The sequence below is a fragment of the Myotis lucifugus genome, unplaced genomic scaffold (genome assembly GCF_000147115.1).
Source record: "Myotis lucifugus unplaced genomic scaffold, Myoluc2.0 scaffold_88, whole genome shotgun sequence".
In the NCBI taxonomy this organism is placed as follows: Eukaryota; Metazoa; Chordata; class Mammalia; order Chiroptera; family Vespertilionidae; genus Myotis; species Myotis lucifugus.
In genome coordinates this window covers 2,922,202-2,940,962 of record NW_005871136.1, presented here as the reverse complement: position 1 = coordinate 2,940,962, position 18,761 = coordinate 2,922,202, and the positions used below count along the sequence as shown (strand labels likewise).

Here is an 18,761-nt window from a genome sequence, read left to right as displayed (position 1 = left end):
TAATTCCTTTAACCCAGAAATCCCATCTTGAAGATCCTATTTGCAGAAATAAAAGCACCAGCAAATAAGGTAATACAGTATGTACAAGGATATTCACTGTAACACTGTTTGTGGTAGCAAAATCTAAAAACAACCTGAATGTCCACATAAAAATAGCTGAATAAATTATATATAGTACATCTATACTATGAGATATAACAGCGGTGTTTAAAAGAACAAAATAGAATTATATTTACTGACCATGATGTGTTAAGAAAACCCTGTAACAGAGTAATATAAAAACAAAGAAGCACCTCATATGTACACTTATGTAAGTATCTATAGTACTTGACCAAAGCATGGAGAGAAATAATGAGGTATACCTATAAACTGGTAAAATGGCTAGGAAGTAATAATAAAGGGGTTGAGGGAAATGAATAGCTTTCTTTTTTTAAAAAAAATATTTTTATTGATTTCAGAGAGGAAGGTAGTGGGAGAGAGAGATAGAAACATCAATGATGAGAGAGAAGCACTGGTTGGCTGCTTCCTGCATGCTCCCCACTGGAGACTGAGCCTGCAACCTGGGCATGTGCCCTTGACCGAAATGGAACCCAGGACCCTTTAGACCGCAGGCCAACACTCTACCCACTGAGCCAAACCAGCTAGGATGGAAATGAATAGCTTTCTTAAAAGTATGTCTTTAGCCCAGCCAGCTTGGCTCAGTGGTTGAGCATCAACCCATGAACCAGGAGGTCACGGTTCGATTCCCAGTCAGGGCAAATTCCCAGCTTGTGTGGCCAAACACATATTTTAAAAAGTTAGATCTTGCAGGAGGCAGCCAATCAAGGATTCTCTCTCATCACTGATGTTTCTCTCTCTCTCTGTCTCTCTCTGTCTCTCTCTCTGTGTCTCTCTCTCTCTCTCTCTCTTCCTCTCTGAAATCAATAAAAATATTTTTTAAAGTATGTCTTTAAAACTTTTTTTCACTTATTACAATGGATACCTATTATTTTGTAAGTTAAGATGATAGATGAAAAAACAAAAAACCCTCAGCACTATAAAAGTAGATTATTCAAACACTAAGAGAGCGTCAGTAACAAATCAATGAACTATCAACATATTTCCATTTCAGGGTGGGGGGAAAGTCTGAAGTTCTCAATTCACTATTAGTTTCCTTAGCATAATAAATTACATAATAGACATTCAAAAGAAAAAAAGGTGGCAGGAAGAGTAGATTTCTTTGCTGTCTGCTGGAAGCTTTTGCATAAGAAAAAGTCTGAGTAAATCAAAAAGAGTAAAGGATAATATTTCAGAATTAAACAAATAATTTTCAAAGACGTGAAGATAAAGTTTTGTATATATTTTCTACACCTGAAAATCAACTGCAATGACATCAACTCTATCAGTCACAAGTGAATGACCTGCAGTAGATTCGCATAATTAACTCAGCACCCTGACAGCTTTTGGCTCTAGCACCGACCAATTACCATATGGCTGAGCACCTGAACAATTTTTTTCATATTATTTTCATTCATATAAACTATTCCACAGAGTAGCTACTAAGTGTCAGGCACTGTGCTATGTACTAGGAATACTACAAATTAGATGGTTCTTATCTTCTGAAGATATAGGGAAAGTAGACAATAAGTACTAAAAAAGGCCTGCACCTCTTTGCCTAGGGGTATAGAGAGAAGGAAGAACAGGTTCACTGGTGGAGGGAGAAAGATTCCAGGTATAGGAAGAACAGGTATAAGGAGAATGAAAGAACATGGAGTATTCAAGGAACAGTAAAAACTTCGGTATATGTAAATAAAAATAATACAACTAGATGCTAATAAAATCAGATTGTAAGCTACTTCCTCATTCTACTTTCTAAAATAATCAAAATTTATTAAGCTTTCATCATGGAAAGTTTCTAAAAAAAAATACAGAGGTCAAGCATTAACTGGAAGAGATACCCATTTATAAAACACCACATATATTGGGTACTATCAGAAAAAAAGGTTCTTTCCTCTTACAATACTTTCCTTCAATGATCATACAAAAAAACCTAATACCAGCAAAGATTCAATTACTCTACACAATGTGCCTACTTATTTTCAGTTAGTTTCAGCATTCATCCAAACCAGTATTTTGACCATATTTTTAAAGTATCATGTTTTCAAAATTTTCATAAAGTGAGAAAGGAACCAAATCTTTTGTGCAGACTTCTAAAAAGGAATAAAAAATTATCTTCCCTTCCTTTTCTTCAGCTTAAAACTGAACAATTTCCCAATAGTGAGGTTTAGTAAATAGTTTCACTAAATTGAGCTGTAAAGGCACTAATGGAACTTCTTTTACTTTGAGGTGTACAACTGTGTGGTCATTTACAAGTTAGATCTTATAACCAAATACTGTATATCTATTCTTCGGCAGTCTTTATTTTAACCCAAAGGCTTGTGAAAAGGGATGTGCAAAAATTCTACAGTTCCAAAGATTTAAGTTCATGTCTTTCTCATATTTACTCTTCCCAAGAATCCATAACATTAACCGCAAAGCCAGACAAGCTGAAAAGCCAAGGGTGGTTGGTACAATGAAAATATAGTCAGCTACAACAAGCAAGCTGGAGTGAGCAAAGCAACTTTATATCAGGTTACACAGTGACTGTCACTCTGTAACAACAGAGAAAGGGGGGTAAAAACTACTTGCCTTTAAGATGTCTTTAAATATTCATAAAGTACAAAAGTCACAAATATCTTCTCCACCTTCTAAAAAACTAATTTTTTTCCTTTTAAGTCTATTTTTCACTGACATTTATAACTTATTAATAATTTTCTCATTCCAGTGGTTTAAGTGGGCCAAAACACACACACACACACACACACACACAAACACACACACAAAACTTCTAAGTACCTTGTGATAAAAAAGCATTTCTCGTTTCAATCACGTTATCCTAAACCTTGCACTTTTACACAAATGTTAGTTGATGCTGAGTCAAGTTTGGCAAGTATGTTTTTTATTTATTTATTTACTTACTTCAGGGCCCTTCAAACATGGATATGACTGTTCTAGTAACCAGAATTCATACCAAATTCAGTGTGTTGTGCTACTCCTTCAGTGAAGAAAAAAATCTTACACTACAAATATTTTAAAGACAGAAATGACTGCCTTTACAAAAAAATAATATTTTCTATGCAAAAAGGCAAATGAAAATATTCTGCTGTTTGACAAAGATGATTTTCAAATCCTATAAGCTAAGAAATATAAGAACTTAGATAAATCTACATATTCTCCTAATTTTAAAATTGCTTACTACTTTAAATATTAACCTGAATGAAAGAAACTGAATAAACTTAACAAAGGGATGAAAGAAAGCAAATAAAGATTGAATCACAAACACCAAAAACAGCTAAACAAGTTGTTGGAGTTTGAAGAAAAGTTATTGTAGATTTTCTGACACTAAACCCAATAATAATTAAAAATTTTTTATATCAATTAAGTCCCTCTGTATACACAAAACTTTTAAATCCTCATCAAATAGGAATTAAGCATTTCAAAAATCTGTTTTGGTAAGTAGCTTCCAAATTCAATTTTTTAATTAAAAATAATCTTTTGAGCCCTAGCCAATTTTCTCAGTGGATAGAGCATGAGTACTGAAGGATCCGGTCAGTTTTTAAAATTAGGAGAACATGTAGATTTATCTATGCTCTTATATTCAATCCTGGGCAAAGGTACATCCTTGGTTTCAGGCTCAATCCCCCCCTGATTAGGGGGGGAGGGGGTGTGTGGGAGGCAACCAATTGTTTCTCTCTGAGACTTCCTCTCCCTTCAGCTCTCTCTAAAAAAATCAATGGGAAAATATCCTCAGGTAAGAATTAACAAAAAAAAAAAAACCTTTTGAAAAATACTTGTTCAACTTTTTCAATTGGTATAGAAAGTTTTCATAAATCACAAAAACCCAGGTTTTTGTTTCAGTACACCATTGATTTCATTCAAGACTACTTTAAAAAATAAACAGAAGGTCACCAAAGGTTTTGCTGGCTATTTTTATACTTTATAGTTTCACTCTCAAATCTAGAGCTTGCTGTCAATGAAACAGACCAAAGAACTGCTCCCAAAAGAAAATGAATTAAGGTTTCCTGAACAATAATTTAAAGTATAATCCCGACACGGTTAGACAAAGCAGACATTCAAGTCTGTCTGTTCTGATCAATCAACAGTGCACTAAACACCATTTTGCTTATAATTTGTAAGACAAAAAGACACTTTCTTCAGTTGAATGCAAAACATTTAAATACCAGTACAGTGTGCCACAAAATGAACTGAGTTAAATAACACCTATCTAATAGCTCTTCCAATACCTTGTTTTAAACCTATAACTCAGAGATGAAACATTTCAGTAGCAACTACAAGGACATATTTAGTAAATGAGTGAGTATTCCACAATGTTTGGTATTTGACAGTTGCTTTAAATCAGAGGTGGGGAACCTTTATTCTGCCAAGGGCCATTTGGATATTTATAACATCTTTCGCTTTAATTTAATTAATTTAATATAAATTTATATTGCTATGAAAAAAAGCTCCTAGATTTATTGCATTTCGAGCCCTGCCTGCGGTTGCCTTGGCAGGGACAGACCAAATGAAGGGCCAGAAGTTCCCCACCCCTGCTTTAAACCAAAAATAAATAAATAACTCCATAGCTTCAGAGTAAATACACAAATAGTAACTAAGATATTTTTTTTAAAGTCTCCTTAAAACAAATAAGAACACTGACTATTTATAATGAAAACATTCAGTCTTCTACTGAGACATCATATGACCAGTACAGGAATGTACTACCTGATAACTTGACGATAAGAAAAATGCATTTGTACATGAATTGGAAGAATTAAAAGATTTGCCCCAGTTCAAGTTATACATTTAGGTTTCAGCAGTCACTGGACTGTAATCGCAAATAAATCATTTCTCTTTTGAAAATGTAAAAACCCAGGCTAAGATGACATAGAGGTGATTCAATTACACATACTAACTTGAAATGTGGGAAACCATCAGAGAATTACTGTGAAATGCTTTTTATTCAAGCATGCTATACTGCAAACCTACTTCAGTGTAGAATAAAAGTGGTGATCCCCGCCCCCGGTGAGGCTCAACAGCTGAGCGTCCACCCTGGAACCAGGAGGTCGCGGGTTTGATTCCTGGTCCGGGCAGGAGCCCTGATCCCCAGTGGGGATGCGTGCAGGAGACAGCCACCGATGTTTCTACCTCCCCGTCCCTCTCCCTTCCTCTCTCAAAATAAATAAAAACATTTTTTAAAGTGGTGAGATTACGGGCACCTGGAGAATCTATATTTTTAAACTGAAGGTTAACGTGTATATATATAGTCTGGCAAATATTACCGGGAGCAGAGGACGTGACTATTTAAAATCCAACTATTCCCAAGTATTTTTTAGAACCGGTCAGCAAAGATCATTACAGGGCAAAACACCTGAAAGTTAAGATCACTAAGAAATCTTCATTCACTCCTCCCTCTGTTCTCTGAACTAATCCCTACAGCAGCCAAAAAAAAAGTTACATTCCTTTCTACCTTTATCAGATTAAGATTCTTCTTCACAGGCAGATCTTCATGCCCAAGGACATATAACACCAAGGAAAATACATTAAGTGTCCATAAGCACCAAAAAGCTAAACGTTCGGCACAAGAAGGGATTCCACACATGAGAAAACACCTGACAGCCTCTTCCCTACCTATTCCCCACCCCCCTCCAAAAAAAGGCCATTTAATCAGCTTCATAAACATTTACTGCACCAGTACACTCCGAGCGAGTGCTTCGACGGATCTCCTACCTACACCAAAGCCGAACAGGGAAACAGAATCAACCGCCCCGACGCTTTCAGGCGGTCGGGAAGATCGGGAGAATTATTAGAAACGGACGTCCGCAGGATCGGGAGTGAGAGAGGGGTAAGCAGTACACTGGAAGGTGAGTTTACACACACGCACGCACGCACGCACAACGGAAAATTAGGAAAGAAGTTGGTCGGAAGATTAGGAGGAGGCGAGGCCGACGTCCGCTTCTGAGAGGACTCCTGGCACTGCAGGTGCAGACAGCAATGAACTTAGCATGTGGAAATGCCGAAGAGTTCTACGGAAGCCCTGACTCGGGTGCAAGATGCAAAAATGTGGATACGTGGCTCCCCGAAGGAGCCCTCAAAGAAGGGTCGCAGCCCGACCCAGTCAATGGGTCCAAGGAGGCGGGCACCGGCCGGGCAACTCCACCGCGCGGAACGCAGTCGTGCGCACAGCCTCCCGGTCCGGGGCCTCGGGGTCCGCAAGCAAGAAGTCGGAGCAGCCCCTGGGGCTCCGGGCCCCCTCCTGGCCCAGCCTCTCTGTCCTCGCTTCTCACCCCCCACAGCCTGGGACCGGAGCCCTGGGAAGCTTCCGGCCGAGCGCTCCCGGCAGGCGTGGGGCAAAAGCAGCAAAATGCTCTTAGCGCTGTGAGTGACACTCACCGGCCCGAAACCTCGAATGAAACCAGCAGCTCCGGGGGCGGCGGCAGCAGTGGCAGCAGGAACCGAACATCCAAAATGGCGGCTCCCTCGGCCACACCACCGCTACGGCGGGCGGAGGGATCCTTAGGAGGAAGGGAGTGTTTCCCTAAGTTCGCACCCTACCGCAAAAACCTCGGTCCCTATCTTCCTCTCCTTGTCGACTCCGCGTCCTCTGACGGCAACTTCTCGGGCCCCCCCTCTCCTATTCTCCAAGAAAACTCGGACCCTGCCGAGGACTATTTGCCAAGGAGGAGGTGACTGCTCCTGGCAGAGCGACGCAGAGCGTAGCAAGGGTCGGGGCTGTCACTGATGACGCGAGACGCTGCTGCCGAGTCACCGCTGCGAAGAGTCTGAGCGAGAAAGATCCGGCTGACCCTGGAGCCGACGGACATTGGTTCCGCTTGGGTGGGGCGGGGCGGGGCGGGGCGGGGCGGGGCCACCAGGAAGCGACCCGGCCACCTGAAGGGGGCGGGGCTAGCAAGGTAACCTGGGAAGTGGGAGAAGCGGAGCAGGTGGGGCCCCGGAGCGCTGAGCCGGGCTGAGCCGGTCCTAATGCACGAGATTCCCAAACTCTTTCCTCTCACCTTTGAAACCTTAGCTTTCTCTTTAGGTTCAAGTCAGGAACGTGCTCCAAGGGGTCTTGGATTCTGTGGTTTTATGGTATCCTTGCAACATATTTTTAAAAATTAGAGGATGACAGAAGAATGGATTCCAAGCCCAGATACCATCGCAACCTGCATGGGACGAGTTGTTTAAACTCTTAGGGCCTCAATTTCCTCATATATCAAAAGAGCTAAAATCCTTGCAGAATGTGGGCTTTCGGACTGACTTCATGAACTAATGACCTGAGCCAAAGACAGTCTAACCAGACGGTTACTGGCTTGATAAATAATTACTAACACCTGATAACGAATATTTTCCGTGTGAACATCAAGACAACCATGATGTCTTGGCCCATTTAAAGGAAAGGTGACCTACCTAAACGAAAATCCTTCAGGTGTATTGGCAATGAAGTACCCGCCAAAGCAAATAAAGTACAGTACCTGGTTAGATGCCAGTGATAACTAAACTAACCACCAATCTGGAGTTTAGGACCTGTCATAGCCGCGCTCATTCAGGGATGTCAAAAGGTTTTACAGAAATTGAACTGAGTACAATTTTGTTCTTGCACTTACTGGGGCATGTCAAGTGGCTGGGGGGGGGGGGGAAGGCCAAGGACATAATAATAGTAATTATTTTTTATTATTAAATATTGATACCACACACTGCTTATAAAAGCGTTTTCATATGTATAATATAACTTGACCTCCCAACAATCTGAGTCAGACTAGATAAGCATATATAACTTAGTTTTACAAATAAGACTGAGGCTCAGAGAAACTGACATGCTGACTCTCCCTCTCCCGTCCCCCTGGGGTTCTGTATACCATGCCACCTTGCAAATCAGAAAAGGGTACCTGCTCTGGCTGCTGTGGGTGGCTGCTGTGGTTGGGTGTCATCCTGTGGACCAAAAGGTTGCTGGTTCGATTTCCAGTCAGGGCACATACCCAGGTAGGGGGCGTGCAGGAGGCTGCCGATCCATGTTTCTCTCTATCTCTCCCTCTCCTCTCCTCTCCTCTCTAAAAATCAATTTTTAAAAAAATCTTTTCTTTTTAAAGCTACACACCCACCCACACCCACAGGCAGGGTAGAATCCACCAAGGGCAATGGTTTGGGGAGCAGAATGCTTATGGAATTCAGTCGCCTCATACCCACTCCATGCACTAATATACAGTGCAACTCTGGATCACAAAGCTAGTAAATATGTACAGTTGTACAGCTGACTGTCAGTACCCTTCGGTTCCTCACAGGAGGATTCAACCAACCACGACTGGAAAATAGCTGGGAATAAAAATGTTATGTTGTTGCTGATGTGTACTATGTAGTCAGGCCTACAATGGTTGACTCTATAACTAAATATGTACAACTTTTTGTCATTATTCCCTAAACAATCCATCATGACAACTAGTTATATAGCATTTACATGGTATTAGGTATTATAAGTAATCTAGAGATGATTTAAACCATAAGGAAGGATATGCATAGATTATAGGCAATTACTATGCTATGTTATATATGGGATTTTAGCATCCTTGGATTTTGGTATCCATGGGGGTCCTGGAACCAATCCCCCACAGATACTGAGGGCTGACTGGTAGTGGTGTAAAATTAGAAGACCATAATTATGTCTTGACATGGTTTCCTCTGAGGTATAGCTATGCATGAACACATGTTAAAATACTAGTTTGAGACTCCCATAAAAGTAAGGATTTTGCAGGTTGCAAAGCAGTTAAAATATTCCATTTGCAAGGTCACAAAAATTTGCTTAGAAGTCAAATTTAAGTGTTACCATTGGGAACCACCAAAGAACAGTTAAACCATCTTATTGAGAAAGAGGAAGGAGCTTTTTTCTACCATTCCAAATGGAAGATAATTAAAGAGAAAGGGCAGACATTATAAAATGTAAACCTCTTCATGTATTTTTTAACATATTTATCTTTATAATTACCAAATTCCTCTTTTAATGCAACTGAAACTGAAAGCAATTGACCAAATATATAGCATAGTCATCATTATCCTGGGATCTTTAGTTTCTGAGGTTAGCAGTTGAAATTTTGGAAGATTTACTCCCCACCTACTCAAACATAATCCCTAATTTCAGATACATTTCAAATAAATTACAGCACATCAATGAAATGGAATACTATGCAGCCAATAAAAATGAAGCTATAGCTCTAACTTTATCATAAACTGACAGATACAGATTTTTTAAAACATATTACAAAATGGAATAAATGAGCTTGTAAAAAGTGTCTACTACTGTATATACATAGGAAGAATAAAACTAAAATATAAAAATGGTCATCTTTGAAGAGTAGGATTTAGAGGATTTTTACTTTATTATGTTTTGTTGTTGCAAGGAGCATACTGTGTTTTTATTTTATTTTTTTTTTCGCTAAAAGTATTACAAAGGGTATTACATAAGTGTCCTTTTTTCCCCTCCGCCCTTGACAAGCCCCTGCCCTCCCTTACCCCCCAGTGTCTTATGTCCATGTGTTTTTATTTTTTAAAATAAGACTTTTTACATTTTGGGGGGAAAGTCCTTGTAAGATAATGCAGTTTTACAGGTCTAAATGCTTAAGGAGATTTTTGTTTTTTAAACAGCAACAGCCTAAAAAAAACCAAAAAAAATTAAACAAACAAACAAAAATAAATAAGAAACAACAGCCTGAAAGAATGAAACAAATTTCCAGGGAGAGATAATGGTTAGGAGAAAAAAATCAATATTTTTATGGTTTTGTTTATTATTGATAACCTGCGCATTACAACTTAACAAATAATAACAAGCAACAAAAACAAAACTTTAGTTTTTGGCTGGGAGTTAGACCACTTGAATGCCAGTCCTGGCTGAGTATAACTAACTTTGTGCCCTGAGTAAGGTGCTTACCATCTCTGGGCTTATTTCCTCAGCTAACCAATATTTATTTATGACTAGTCCTATAGCATAGTAATTAAAAGTGTTGGTTTCTGGTGCTAGATTTTTAGGGTTTAAAACTCTGCTCTTCTTCTCTTTATTGTGTGACTTACAGCAAGTTACTTAATACTATATCTGAGCCCTTCTGAACCTCAGTGTACCCATCTGTAAATGGAGTTAATAGTAGCATTGGCATCTTAAGGCTGGTGTGATAATTAAATGAGCTGATACGCTTGAAATACTTAGAAGCGCTCAATAACTACTCGCTCTCTTTAGGATAAATATTATCACCCCCAGTTTAGACATGAGAAAACAGAAGCTCAGAGAAATTAAATGATTTGTCACACCTACATACAGCAGAGACCAGACTCCAGTCTAGACCTTTCAACTTTGAATATACCTTTTGGCCTATATAGTAATCATTCAGCAAACATGCTGCCTGACTCTTTCCACTACACCACACTGTCCTGGGGTTTCAGAATCTGTAATGGACATTTCAAAAGAGACTGTCCCTACTCTCCAGATAATGATGATCTCATTGAAGAAAACTAGATTTTTTAAAAATCCTCAAATACAAAACAAAGTCAATGATATTATTACTCAGTAGATAAATCCTAGTTCCAAAAAAAAAAGCAGAAAGGTGAGAGATCAATGACTAGGAGCCAGAGCAGTGAAAAAGGGCTTTTGAGAGACATGACATGCAGTTGGAATATGCGGTACTGGAGGGGGGAGGGAGGGACCCTTAAATGGCTGAGTATCATCAACGGAAGCCATTTGACCTTTACAGCTGATGAGGAAAGCCCTCCCTGCAGAAATATGGTCAACGTCTTTCACAGGGAACTCCTCCTACTCTCCATGTGCCAGAAACCTCAGCCAAGAAAGGAGAGTGAAGAGGCGACACAATTCCTGTAGGAAATACAGGGGCATAAGTCCAAGAGGCAGTTCCACTGGCCTGTTTTGTTATGGTCTGAATCGCCCGAAGCTCTAAATAAGCCTGAAAGTCAGAGAGAAATGAGTCCCTCTGTTGTGTATGTAATGCTCTTGCAAATGGGATTTTTACAGTTATTTTTAGCATGGTGCCTAATCGCAATTTATCCTGGCCTGAGAAAAGGGTTGAGGAATTAATCCTTCAGTTATGACAAAAGCCAGAAGTGAAGTAAAAAATTAAAATGCCGCCCTGGCCGGTTTTGCTCAGTGGATAGAGCGTCGGCCTGCAGACGCTCAGGGTTCCAGGTTCGATTCCAGTCAAGGGCATGTACCTTCGTTGCTGGCACATCCCCAGGAGGGGGTGTGCAGAAGGCAGCTGATCGATGTTTCTCTCTCATCGGTGTTTCAAACTCTCTATCCCTCTCCTTTCCTCTCTATAAAAAATCAATAAAATATTTTTAAAATTTCTAAAAATTAAAATGCCATACACTCTTTGACCTCCTACCAAGAACATTAGGAAATCTACTACATGTTCCTTCAGAGTAAAGGCCAAAGCCCAGAGGATATCAGGCTCAACCAATCACTTTCTTTGCTTCAGAGATATTTTAAAAGAGGCAGCCCAAAGTGCCACCTGAGATGTTTTGCATCATATGCATGTTATATTTGCATGTGGAGTAGTTAGACTTTGTTTGTAAATGAGTCTGTAAATGAGTCTGTATGATCCTGAAAGGGTCATAAATTGCTTTTGTTCTCCTCTTTAAAAATTTTTATTGATTGATTTTAAAGATAAAGAGAGGAAGGAAGAGAGAGAAACATTAATTTGTTGTTCCACTTATTTACGCATTCATTGGTTCGTTCTTGTATATGCTCTGACCAGGGATTGAACCCTTAACCTTGGGGTATCAGGGAAAACTCTCTAACCAACTGAGCTACCCGGCCAGGGCCACTTTTGTTTTCCTTTAGGTGCAGAGCCCCATCCTTGTTTCTTTAAAATAGTCAGGCGGGCAAGTTGCTTTAAAATTAGCCTGGGAAGTCCAAAAGGTGTCAGGACAGGTTACTAACTGGGGCCGCCAATTCCTGGTACCCAGTTCAGAGAACAACAAACTGCTTCTCCAACCGGTGCCGGGGTGAGGCGTTTACTCCTAGGTGTTTACTAGGAGAGGCAGCCAGCTTGCGGTGCAGGTCAGTCCCTGGCCTTGGATTTCAAAGATCCTTCTAAATCGGTCAGGGCCAACCCAGTACTCTTTGAATAAACTTGTTTTTTATCAGAGAGGAAAATCCTAGAATGAAACATTCAAGACAAAACTGATTTTTTGAAAGAGAGAATATGTATTCAGGTATCGCTCCTTTCGCATGCCAAAGGGGCAGTGTAAACTCTTCTGGGCACATAACCGAGGATCCTGAAATGAAGATTCTGCATCACCAATAATCGCATTTAAAAATTAATTTATCTTTTTTCTTCTTTTTCTTTTGAGATTTGATGATTGTTCTTATGCATTTGTTCCTCTTAGAAAAGTCTCATTTTTGACTGGAGTCGGACTTAGAGGTAGAAGCTCTCAGAGAGGACTCGAGGCAAATCTTTTCTTTGGCCTCCTTCGTTCTCTTCAGCCTTTCTGTGGCCTCTTCCTTCTTTTTCTTAGGATGTTGTTTCTGCAGAGCAACACGCTGACATTTATGCTGCAGGACATTGGGAGTCACAAGACACTGAATTTGGGTGCTTTGGTCTGAGGTTTCTTACCTTCTTCTTCTTTTTTACTATGATGTTTTTAATTGATTTTTTTAGAAGAGGAAAGGGAGAGGGAAAGAGAGAAACATCCATGAGAGAGAACCATCGATTGGCTGCCTCCTGCACGCCCCCCACTGAGGATCGAGCCCACAACCCAGGCATGTGCTCTGACCAGAATAGAACCCTCCACCTCTCAGTGCATGGGTCGATGTTCCACCAACTGAGCCACACTGGCCAGGGCCTTACCTTCTTTGTTTAGGGGCTGTCTCTCAACATATAGGCAGACATCATCTTCTTTAGAGAGATTGAAAAGTTTCCGGATTCTGCGAGCTCTTATGGGCCCCAGGCGACATGAGATCAGGAACATCTTTCTCCCCTTTTTTAAACAATGACCAAGCTGAGAACACTGAGTTTGGCATCTGCAACGTAGCCCTGAACAGATCTGCACTTTCTCTCTCTCCAGTCCTCCTGGGTCTATAACAGGAACAGCCCTTAGCAGCAGGCAGACACAGCCGTGGGTCAAGACACCCTGCTTCCTGGGGAAACCTGGTTTGTCATTCCCACCACTGCTTTGAATCACATAACCCTTTCATTCTTCACCCAGAGCATCAGCAGCAACTTCTTTCTTTTTATTTTATTTTAATTTTTAAATATTTTTTTATTGATTTCAGAGAGGAAGGGAGAGGGAGAGAGAGAGAGAAACATCAATGATGAGAGAGAATCATGGATCGGCTGCCTCCTGCACACCCCACACTGGGGATTGAGCCCACCACCCGGGCATGTGCCCTGACCCAGAATTGAACCGTGACCTCCTGGTTCATAGGTCAACACTCAACTATCAAGCCACTCCAACGGGCAGCAGCAACCTCTGTGGCCATACGCTTCTCATAAAAGGTACAAAGTTTGTGTTCATCATCCACTTCCATGAGTTTCTGGCAGCCAGTGGCTGGAAAGAGAGAGATGTTCAGCTTCTTCCTGAAGCAGCCAACCTTGGCATTTTTCTAAGAACCTAAAACTGCTCTAAAAAAAAAAGTCTCTTGAAAAGAAAAACAAATGAACAAAAAATACCAGTTACACAAGAAACAAACAAAAATATAATTAATTTTGCCATCTTGTTTTCTCAGCTTCTCCTTTACCCAGTCTCATAGAATCATTAATATATAGTCCAATAGAACTTAGCAGGGAATAAAAACTAGAAAGAAAATTAATGTTTATTGAGAACCAACTGAGTGCTAAAAGGCTTTACATAGGTTATTTCTTTTAATCGTCATTATTTCCCCCATTTTATAGATGAGGAAAAGAAAGCTTACAGCTAGTAAGTGTCAGATTCAAAATTTTAACCGCGGCATACAGGATTCCACTGATTTCCAGAAAACCCTTTTCTTATTCACTCTAGTGTTTGCACATTCCTTAGGATACTCATTTTTTTTAAAGACACGCATTCCTCCAGTTCTTTAGCTCTCTCATGCACATCTGACAAGAGAAGGTATCATTTACCAAAAGTCTTGTTTATAGCTAGTAAGTACAGGGATGAGATTTAAATACACACCCTTCTGCCTCCCTGGGAAAAACAATAATTACGCGAGAAATAAGAATCTCAGAGAAAATGAAAGTTTATTGGCTATTATTAATAAAATTCTGTAGGTCAGGAATCTTCATCTAAGAATTACAGAATTTTAAGGAACGGAATTACAAAATCTTAGAATTCCATAGAATTTTAGAACTTTAAGAAACAGGAATAATTATATGATTATATGTATATGCGCACAGAGACATACACACACATTATTACAGACAGAGAACCATAGAATTTAAGGAATGGAAGAAATTGTAAATGAGAAAACTTCAGAATGGAAGAAATTGTAAATGAGAAAACTTCAGACCCACACATCGGTGGCCATATTAAAATTTGTGCCCAAGGGTTCTAATTCCCAGGCAAGTACTCAATCCAGGATTAAGGAATTATGTGGTTTTCTTCAGCATTTCAAGTCTCCGGTCAAGATCTTCAAAGTCAATTTCCTCAGAGTCATAAGGGTCAATGGAAAGACTTGCTTGAGGTTTTATATCAGGCAAATCAGGCAGCATAAAGTTATCAAAACCAATCTTGGTTCTTGATGCTGGCTTTGGAGAAGTTTGAGGGTTGAATCCCGGACCTGTTCATTTCAAAAAATGTAATTAAAAGTCACAACAATATGTCCCCCAGAATGAAATCCCAGCCTCAAAGACTATTAATGCTTTTGAAAGAACAGTATATAATAGGCTGGAAAACTAGACAATTTCCCCAAGATGGAAATGGTGGTAATGGTTACACTGTGTTGGCAATCTTCTTCAAGGGCAATTGGAATTTTTTTTAAAGGCACAGTTATTCAAAACATGTGACAAGATGAACTAGTACAGTAGTGGTTTTAAAACTTTATCTGTATTAAAGATCTGTTTGAGATCCATATCCACTTTGAAAATTGTTAACTATTATCAGGGAACATTCTGTACTCCGGGTAAATCACTAATAAACTTCTCTCACCAATGGAGGAATGACAGTCTTATAACAACTGAAATAGCTTCCATGACTATCGAGCAATTCCAACTACTACCAGGATTCCTTATACTTACCAGGAACCAGTATAGGACGCAAATCATTCGTAAAGGAGTCATTCTGAAAGAAAAGAAAGATCACTGGGAAGCAACTGGTTTGAGTTCCAAACACATATTTTGTTCATAGTAAGCCTTCAATAACTATTTCTTAAAATTAACTGAAGTGAACTTTATCACAATCACGCTGCCTTCTCGTTTGAGGCAAAGTGTATGGATGCCTTCTGGCAATCAGCCTTAGGAGTGACTATGGTTTTTGCTTCTTCTGTCACCTGTGGCCTCGTACAAGAACGGGGAAGTCTTTTATCTTCCAGTCTAGAAATGCTGCTTGTGAAGAATGATTCAGTTTAATAAAATCAGAGGATTCTTTCTCCAACAAATAAATAGCACCAAAAAAAAGGGGGGGGTGGGGAAAAGGAAGTATTAGAGATTAAAGAATTAAAGAGACATCAACTGAACATAATGTGTGGATCTTTTTGGATCTTGATTTCAACAAAATAACTGTAAAAATGCATTTTTGAGGCAATCAGAGAAATTTAATATGGGTTGAGTATTATATGATATTAAGGAATTGTTTTTCAATGTGTTAGCTTTCATAATGACATTGTTTTATATTATAAAAACAAAGGGTTCATGTTAGAAACATATATTGAAGTATTTACAGGTAAAATTATGTAATGCCTAAGATTTGCTTTAAATTCCTTCTCTCTTAGGAAGAAATAGGTAGATGAAATAAGAGCAGCAGAATGTTGATAACTATGGAAAATGAGTGATGAGTACACAAAAGTTCAGTATATTGTTCTCTCTAATTATGAATATGTTTAAATTTCCATAAAGTTTTCTTTTTTTTTTTTTACAGAAATGTTATTCTTAAAAATACAGCTAAAGAGGACAGAGCTGCGTTTAATTTATAATAAGATTTCCAATACATGCACTTATTATTTTAGGCTAATTTTCCCAACCCCCAACTTTTGTGATACTGTCCTATTACCACACAGTGTCAAAAATCAAATAAACACATTAGTAGAATATTTAGCATCATTATTAGCAGTATCTGGTAGTTACACTGTCCTAGGATAGAATGAACCACCTCAGTAGCTTCTGAGGCTAATACATTTCTATCACCACAATTACTTTAGCAAACCTGGTTGCCTTCATTTCTGCAACATCATGCAGAGTTAGTGATTCTTCTTTTTATTCTTAAATCAGAGGACTTGTGCCCTGGGTGGTGTTGCCAAGTGGTTAGGCCCACAAACCGAAGGGTTGCAGGTTCGATCCCCAGCTGAGGCTTGTGTGAGAGGCAACCAATCCACGTGTCTCTCTCACATGGATGTTTCTCTCTCTCTCCCTCTCTCACTCTCTCTCCCCTTCCCCCCTCCCTTCCTCCCTCCCTCCCACTCTTTCTAAAACTCAAAGGAAAAAATATTCTTGGGTGAGATTTAACACACATACACACACACACACACACACACACAAAACCAGAGGACTTGCACTCCAAAAGTAGAAGCTGAACAATACACAAGGTGTTAATTCAGACAAATAATTTCAACAAGGAGTTTATGCCTAAAATATAAAATCTCAAAAACAGCTCCATGGGGCCAGATATGAATAATAAAACAATTTCTTTTTACTTCACCCTGAAGGAACAAAGAGGGAAGAAAATGAATGCCTGTGGCTCTTTACTTTTTACGTATTTGACTTCTCTAAATTTGTATATACACCCAGTTATGAGATTTTTATCCTATTTTCATGAGAGTAAACTGTTTTCACTACATATAAATTGAATACATCTCATCTGAAATTTGAGTCTAAATCACTGTACATGAAAGACTCTCACATTTGTCGAGCTCGTACAAATGTTCTTTGCAGTCTATACCGTGGTATTGTCCAGAGGTTGATGAAAGGCTGTATGTGGCCCTATTTTCTCATGAATTTCAGCACAAAAAAACACGTTAAATATAAGCTAAATAATTGCCTTAAAAAAACCTCACAAAGATCATTTTACCACTCAAAAGGCCCATTTAGAAATAGACGCTAGCAGTACTGACAGTCTCATTTCAGATTCAACTTCCTTAGCCGTACTGACCTGTGTTTCAGGAGGAAGGGATGAGAAACAAGGGACCGGGGACGGCACAGGTAAAGGCTCTGGCGCAGATATTGGTGATGCCCAAACTGGATGCCCAGGTCCTGCTACAGTTCCCCCTCCGCCGTCAAGGGCGCCTTTCTTGACCTCCTCGGTAAGTCCAACACTAACCTGGTCTGCTGGGGCTTCAGCCTGAAGCAAGGGGGCGAGAATAATATCAGGTCTTCGATTTATTACACCTTTGTTTATTGCATACCTACTACAGGCCAAACTCCTTGGAAAACACTGGGGAAGAAACAGTGAGCAAAGAGACATGGTTCCTGCCCTCAGGAAACAGAATCTAGTGTAAGTCAGGGACAGTGACAGCAACCTCAGGCTTTCTGGCAGACACGCTTCTCCTTTCCCTCTGTTTCAATGACTGTGTTCTGAGTACCTATGAGGTCAGACACTGTGGTCCACCAGTGATGCAGAGCTGAGCATAAATATGCATCCTGATGTCTACGAGGAAGTGCAGCAAATCTTATCAGGGGTAAACTCTTATAAACCAGGCACAGTTCTGGGGATGCCACGATGAACGCAACAGACGAACGTCCCTGCCCTCCTGGAGCTGATGATATTCCAATGGGAGAGACAGATAATAAACAAGATCACTGTGTTAGATAAAGACAGGAGTGATAGAGAAAAAATATAAAGCAGGGGAGAGGGAAGAGGTGGACATTTTAGAGAAGGTAGCTAATAAGGGCCTCACACTGAGAGTGGGTGTGGGCAGCCTCTTCAGTCCTAGGAAAGCCATTGTCTATTATTCTAAGTGAAAGAAAAAGTCACTGGGTGGGGAGGACTTAAAAGCAGAGGTGTGACATCATCTGACTTGGGTATTAACCAGATCTCTGAAGGCTGTATTGAACATCCATTACTGAGGAAGGGGAGTAGAGAAGCAGGAAAACCAGTTAAGAGCCTCTTGCAATCATCCAGGGAATAGGTTAGTGCAGGTTAGCCCAGGATACTGTCAGTGGAGATGGTGAGAAGGGGCAGGATGCTGCCTATATTTAGAAGGTTGAATAACCAGGACTTGCTGAAGATTGGTTGGGGGCTAGCAGTTGAGAGAAAGGGGGGAGTCAAGAGATATCAAGATTTTTTGCCCTAGCCTAGAATCCCCATGCACTGCAGAGTGAATGGGTTCTTGGAAGGGGTAAGTCTTACCCGGTAAGAGTACATGTTAAGTTTGAGATGCCTCTGAAATATTCAAGTAAAGGTATTTATATCAGGAAAGTGGGTGGATATATGAGGATGGAGTTCATACCAGCCTAGAGGCCTTAGCTAGTGATATACTAGTATGACTAGAAGTCCTCACCATTAAGATGGTATTGAAAACCAGGATGTTACGGCCCCTGAGAGGTTGAAACAGCCACTGTGAG

General features: G+C 39.9%; 2 protein-coding genes, 1 long non-coding RNA gene and 1 other non-coding gene across 16 annotated transcripts in view; 1 reads left to right on the top strand and 3 right to left on the bottom strand.

The window, feature by feature from the left end:
• Positions 1 to 6,784, bottom strand: part of AP1G1 (adaptor related protein complex 1 gamma 1 subunit) — a 78,168-nt gene extending 71,384 nt beyond the window's left edge. For 3 of the 6 annotated variants that reach the window (XM_023756028.1, XM_023756029.1, XM_023756030.1), the window contains exon 1: positions 6,469 to 6,693. The gene's annotated coding sequence lies outside the window, so the exon portion shown is untranslated. Of the gene's footprint in view, positions 1 to 5,805; positions 5,911 to 6,468 lie in introns of those variants that run through there. The other 3 variants (XM_006091192.3, XM_006091191.3, XM_023756027.1) reach the window with 3 other exon arrangements.
• On the top strand, positions 5,542 to 16,161 carry LOC111826526. The gene is made up of 3 exons (XR_002829868.1): positions 5,542 to 5,939; positions 15,977 to 16,039; positions 16,123 to 16,161. It is a non-coding gene; the product is annotated as an uncharacterized LOC111826526 (long non-coding RNA).
• Positions 14,270 to 18,761, bottom strand: part of LOC102442877 (IST1 homolog) — a 14,322-nt gene continuing 9,830 nt past the window's right edge. For 5 of the 8 annotated variants that reach the window (XM_023756035.1, XM_023756034.1, XM_023756032.1 and 2 more), the window contains 4 exons: positions 17,350 to 17,538; positions 15,285 to 15,327; positions 14,550 to 14,827; positions 14,270 to 14,517 (listed from right to left, as the gene is read on the bottom strand). In XM_023756035.1, the coding sequence (XP_023611803.1) occupies positions 14,637 to 14,827; positions 15,285 to 15,327; positions 17,350 to 17,538 (423 nt within the window). In that variant the 3' untranslated portion in view covers positions 14,270 to 14,517; positions 14,550 to 14,636. Of the gene's footprint in view, positions 14,518 to 14,549; positions 14,828 to 15,284; positions 15,630 to 16,700; positions 16,901 to 17,349; positions 17,539 to 18,761 lie in introns of those variants that run through there. The other 3 variants (XM_023756038.1, XM_023756039.1, XM_023756036.1) reach the window with 3 other exon arrangements.
• LOC111826540 lies at positions 16,328 to 16,456 on the bottom strand. The gene has a single exon (XR_002829893.1). It is a non-coding gene; the product is annotated as a small nucleolar RNA SNORA66 (small nucleolar RNA).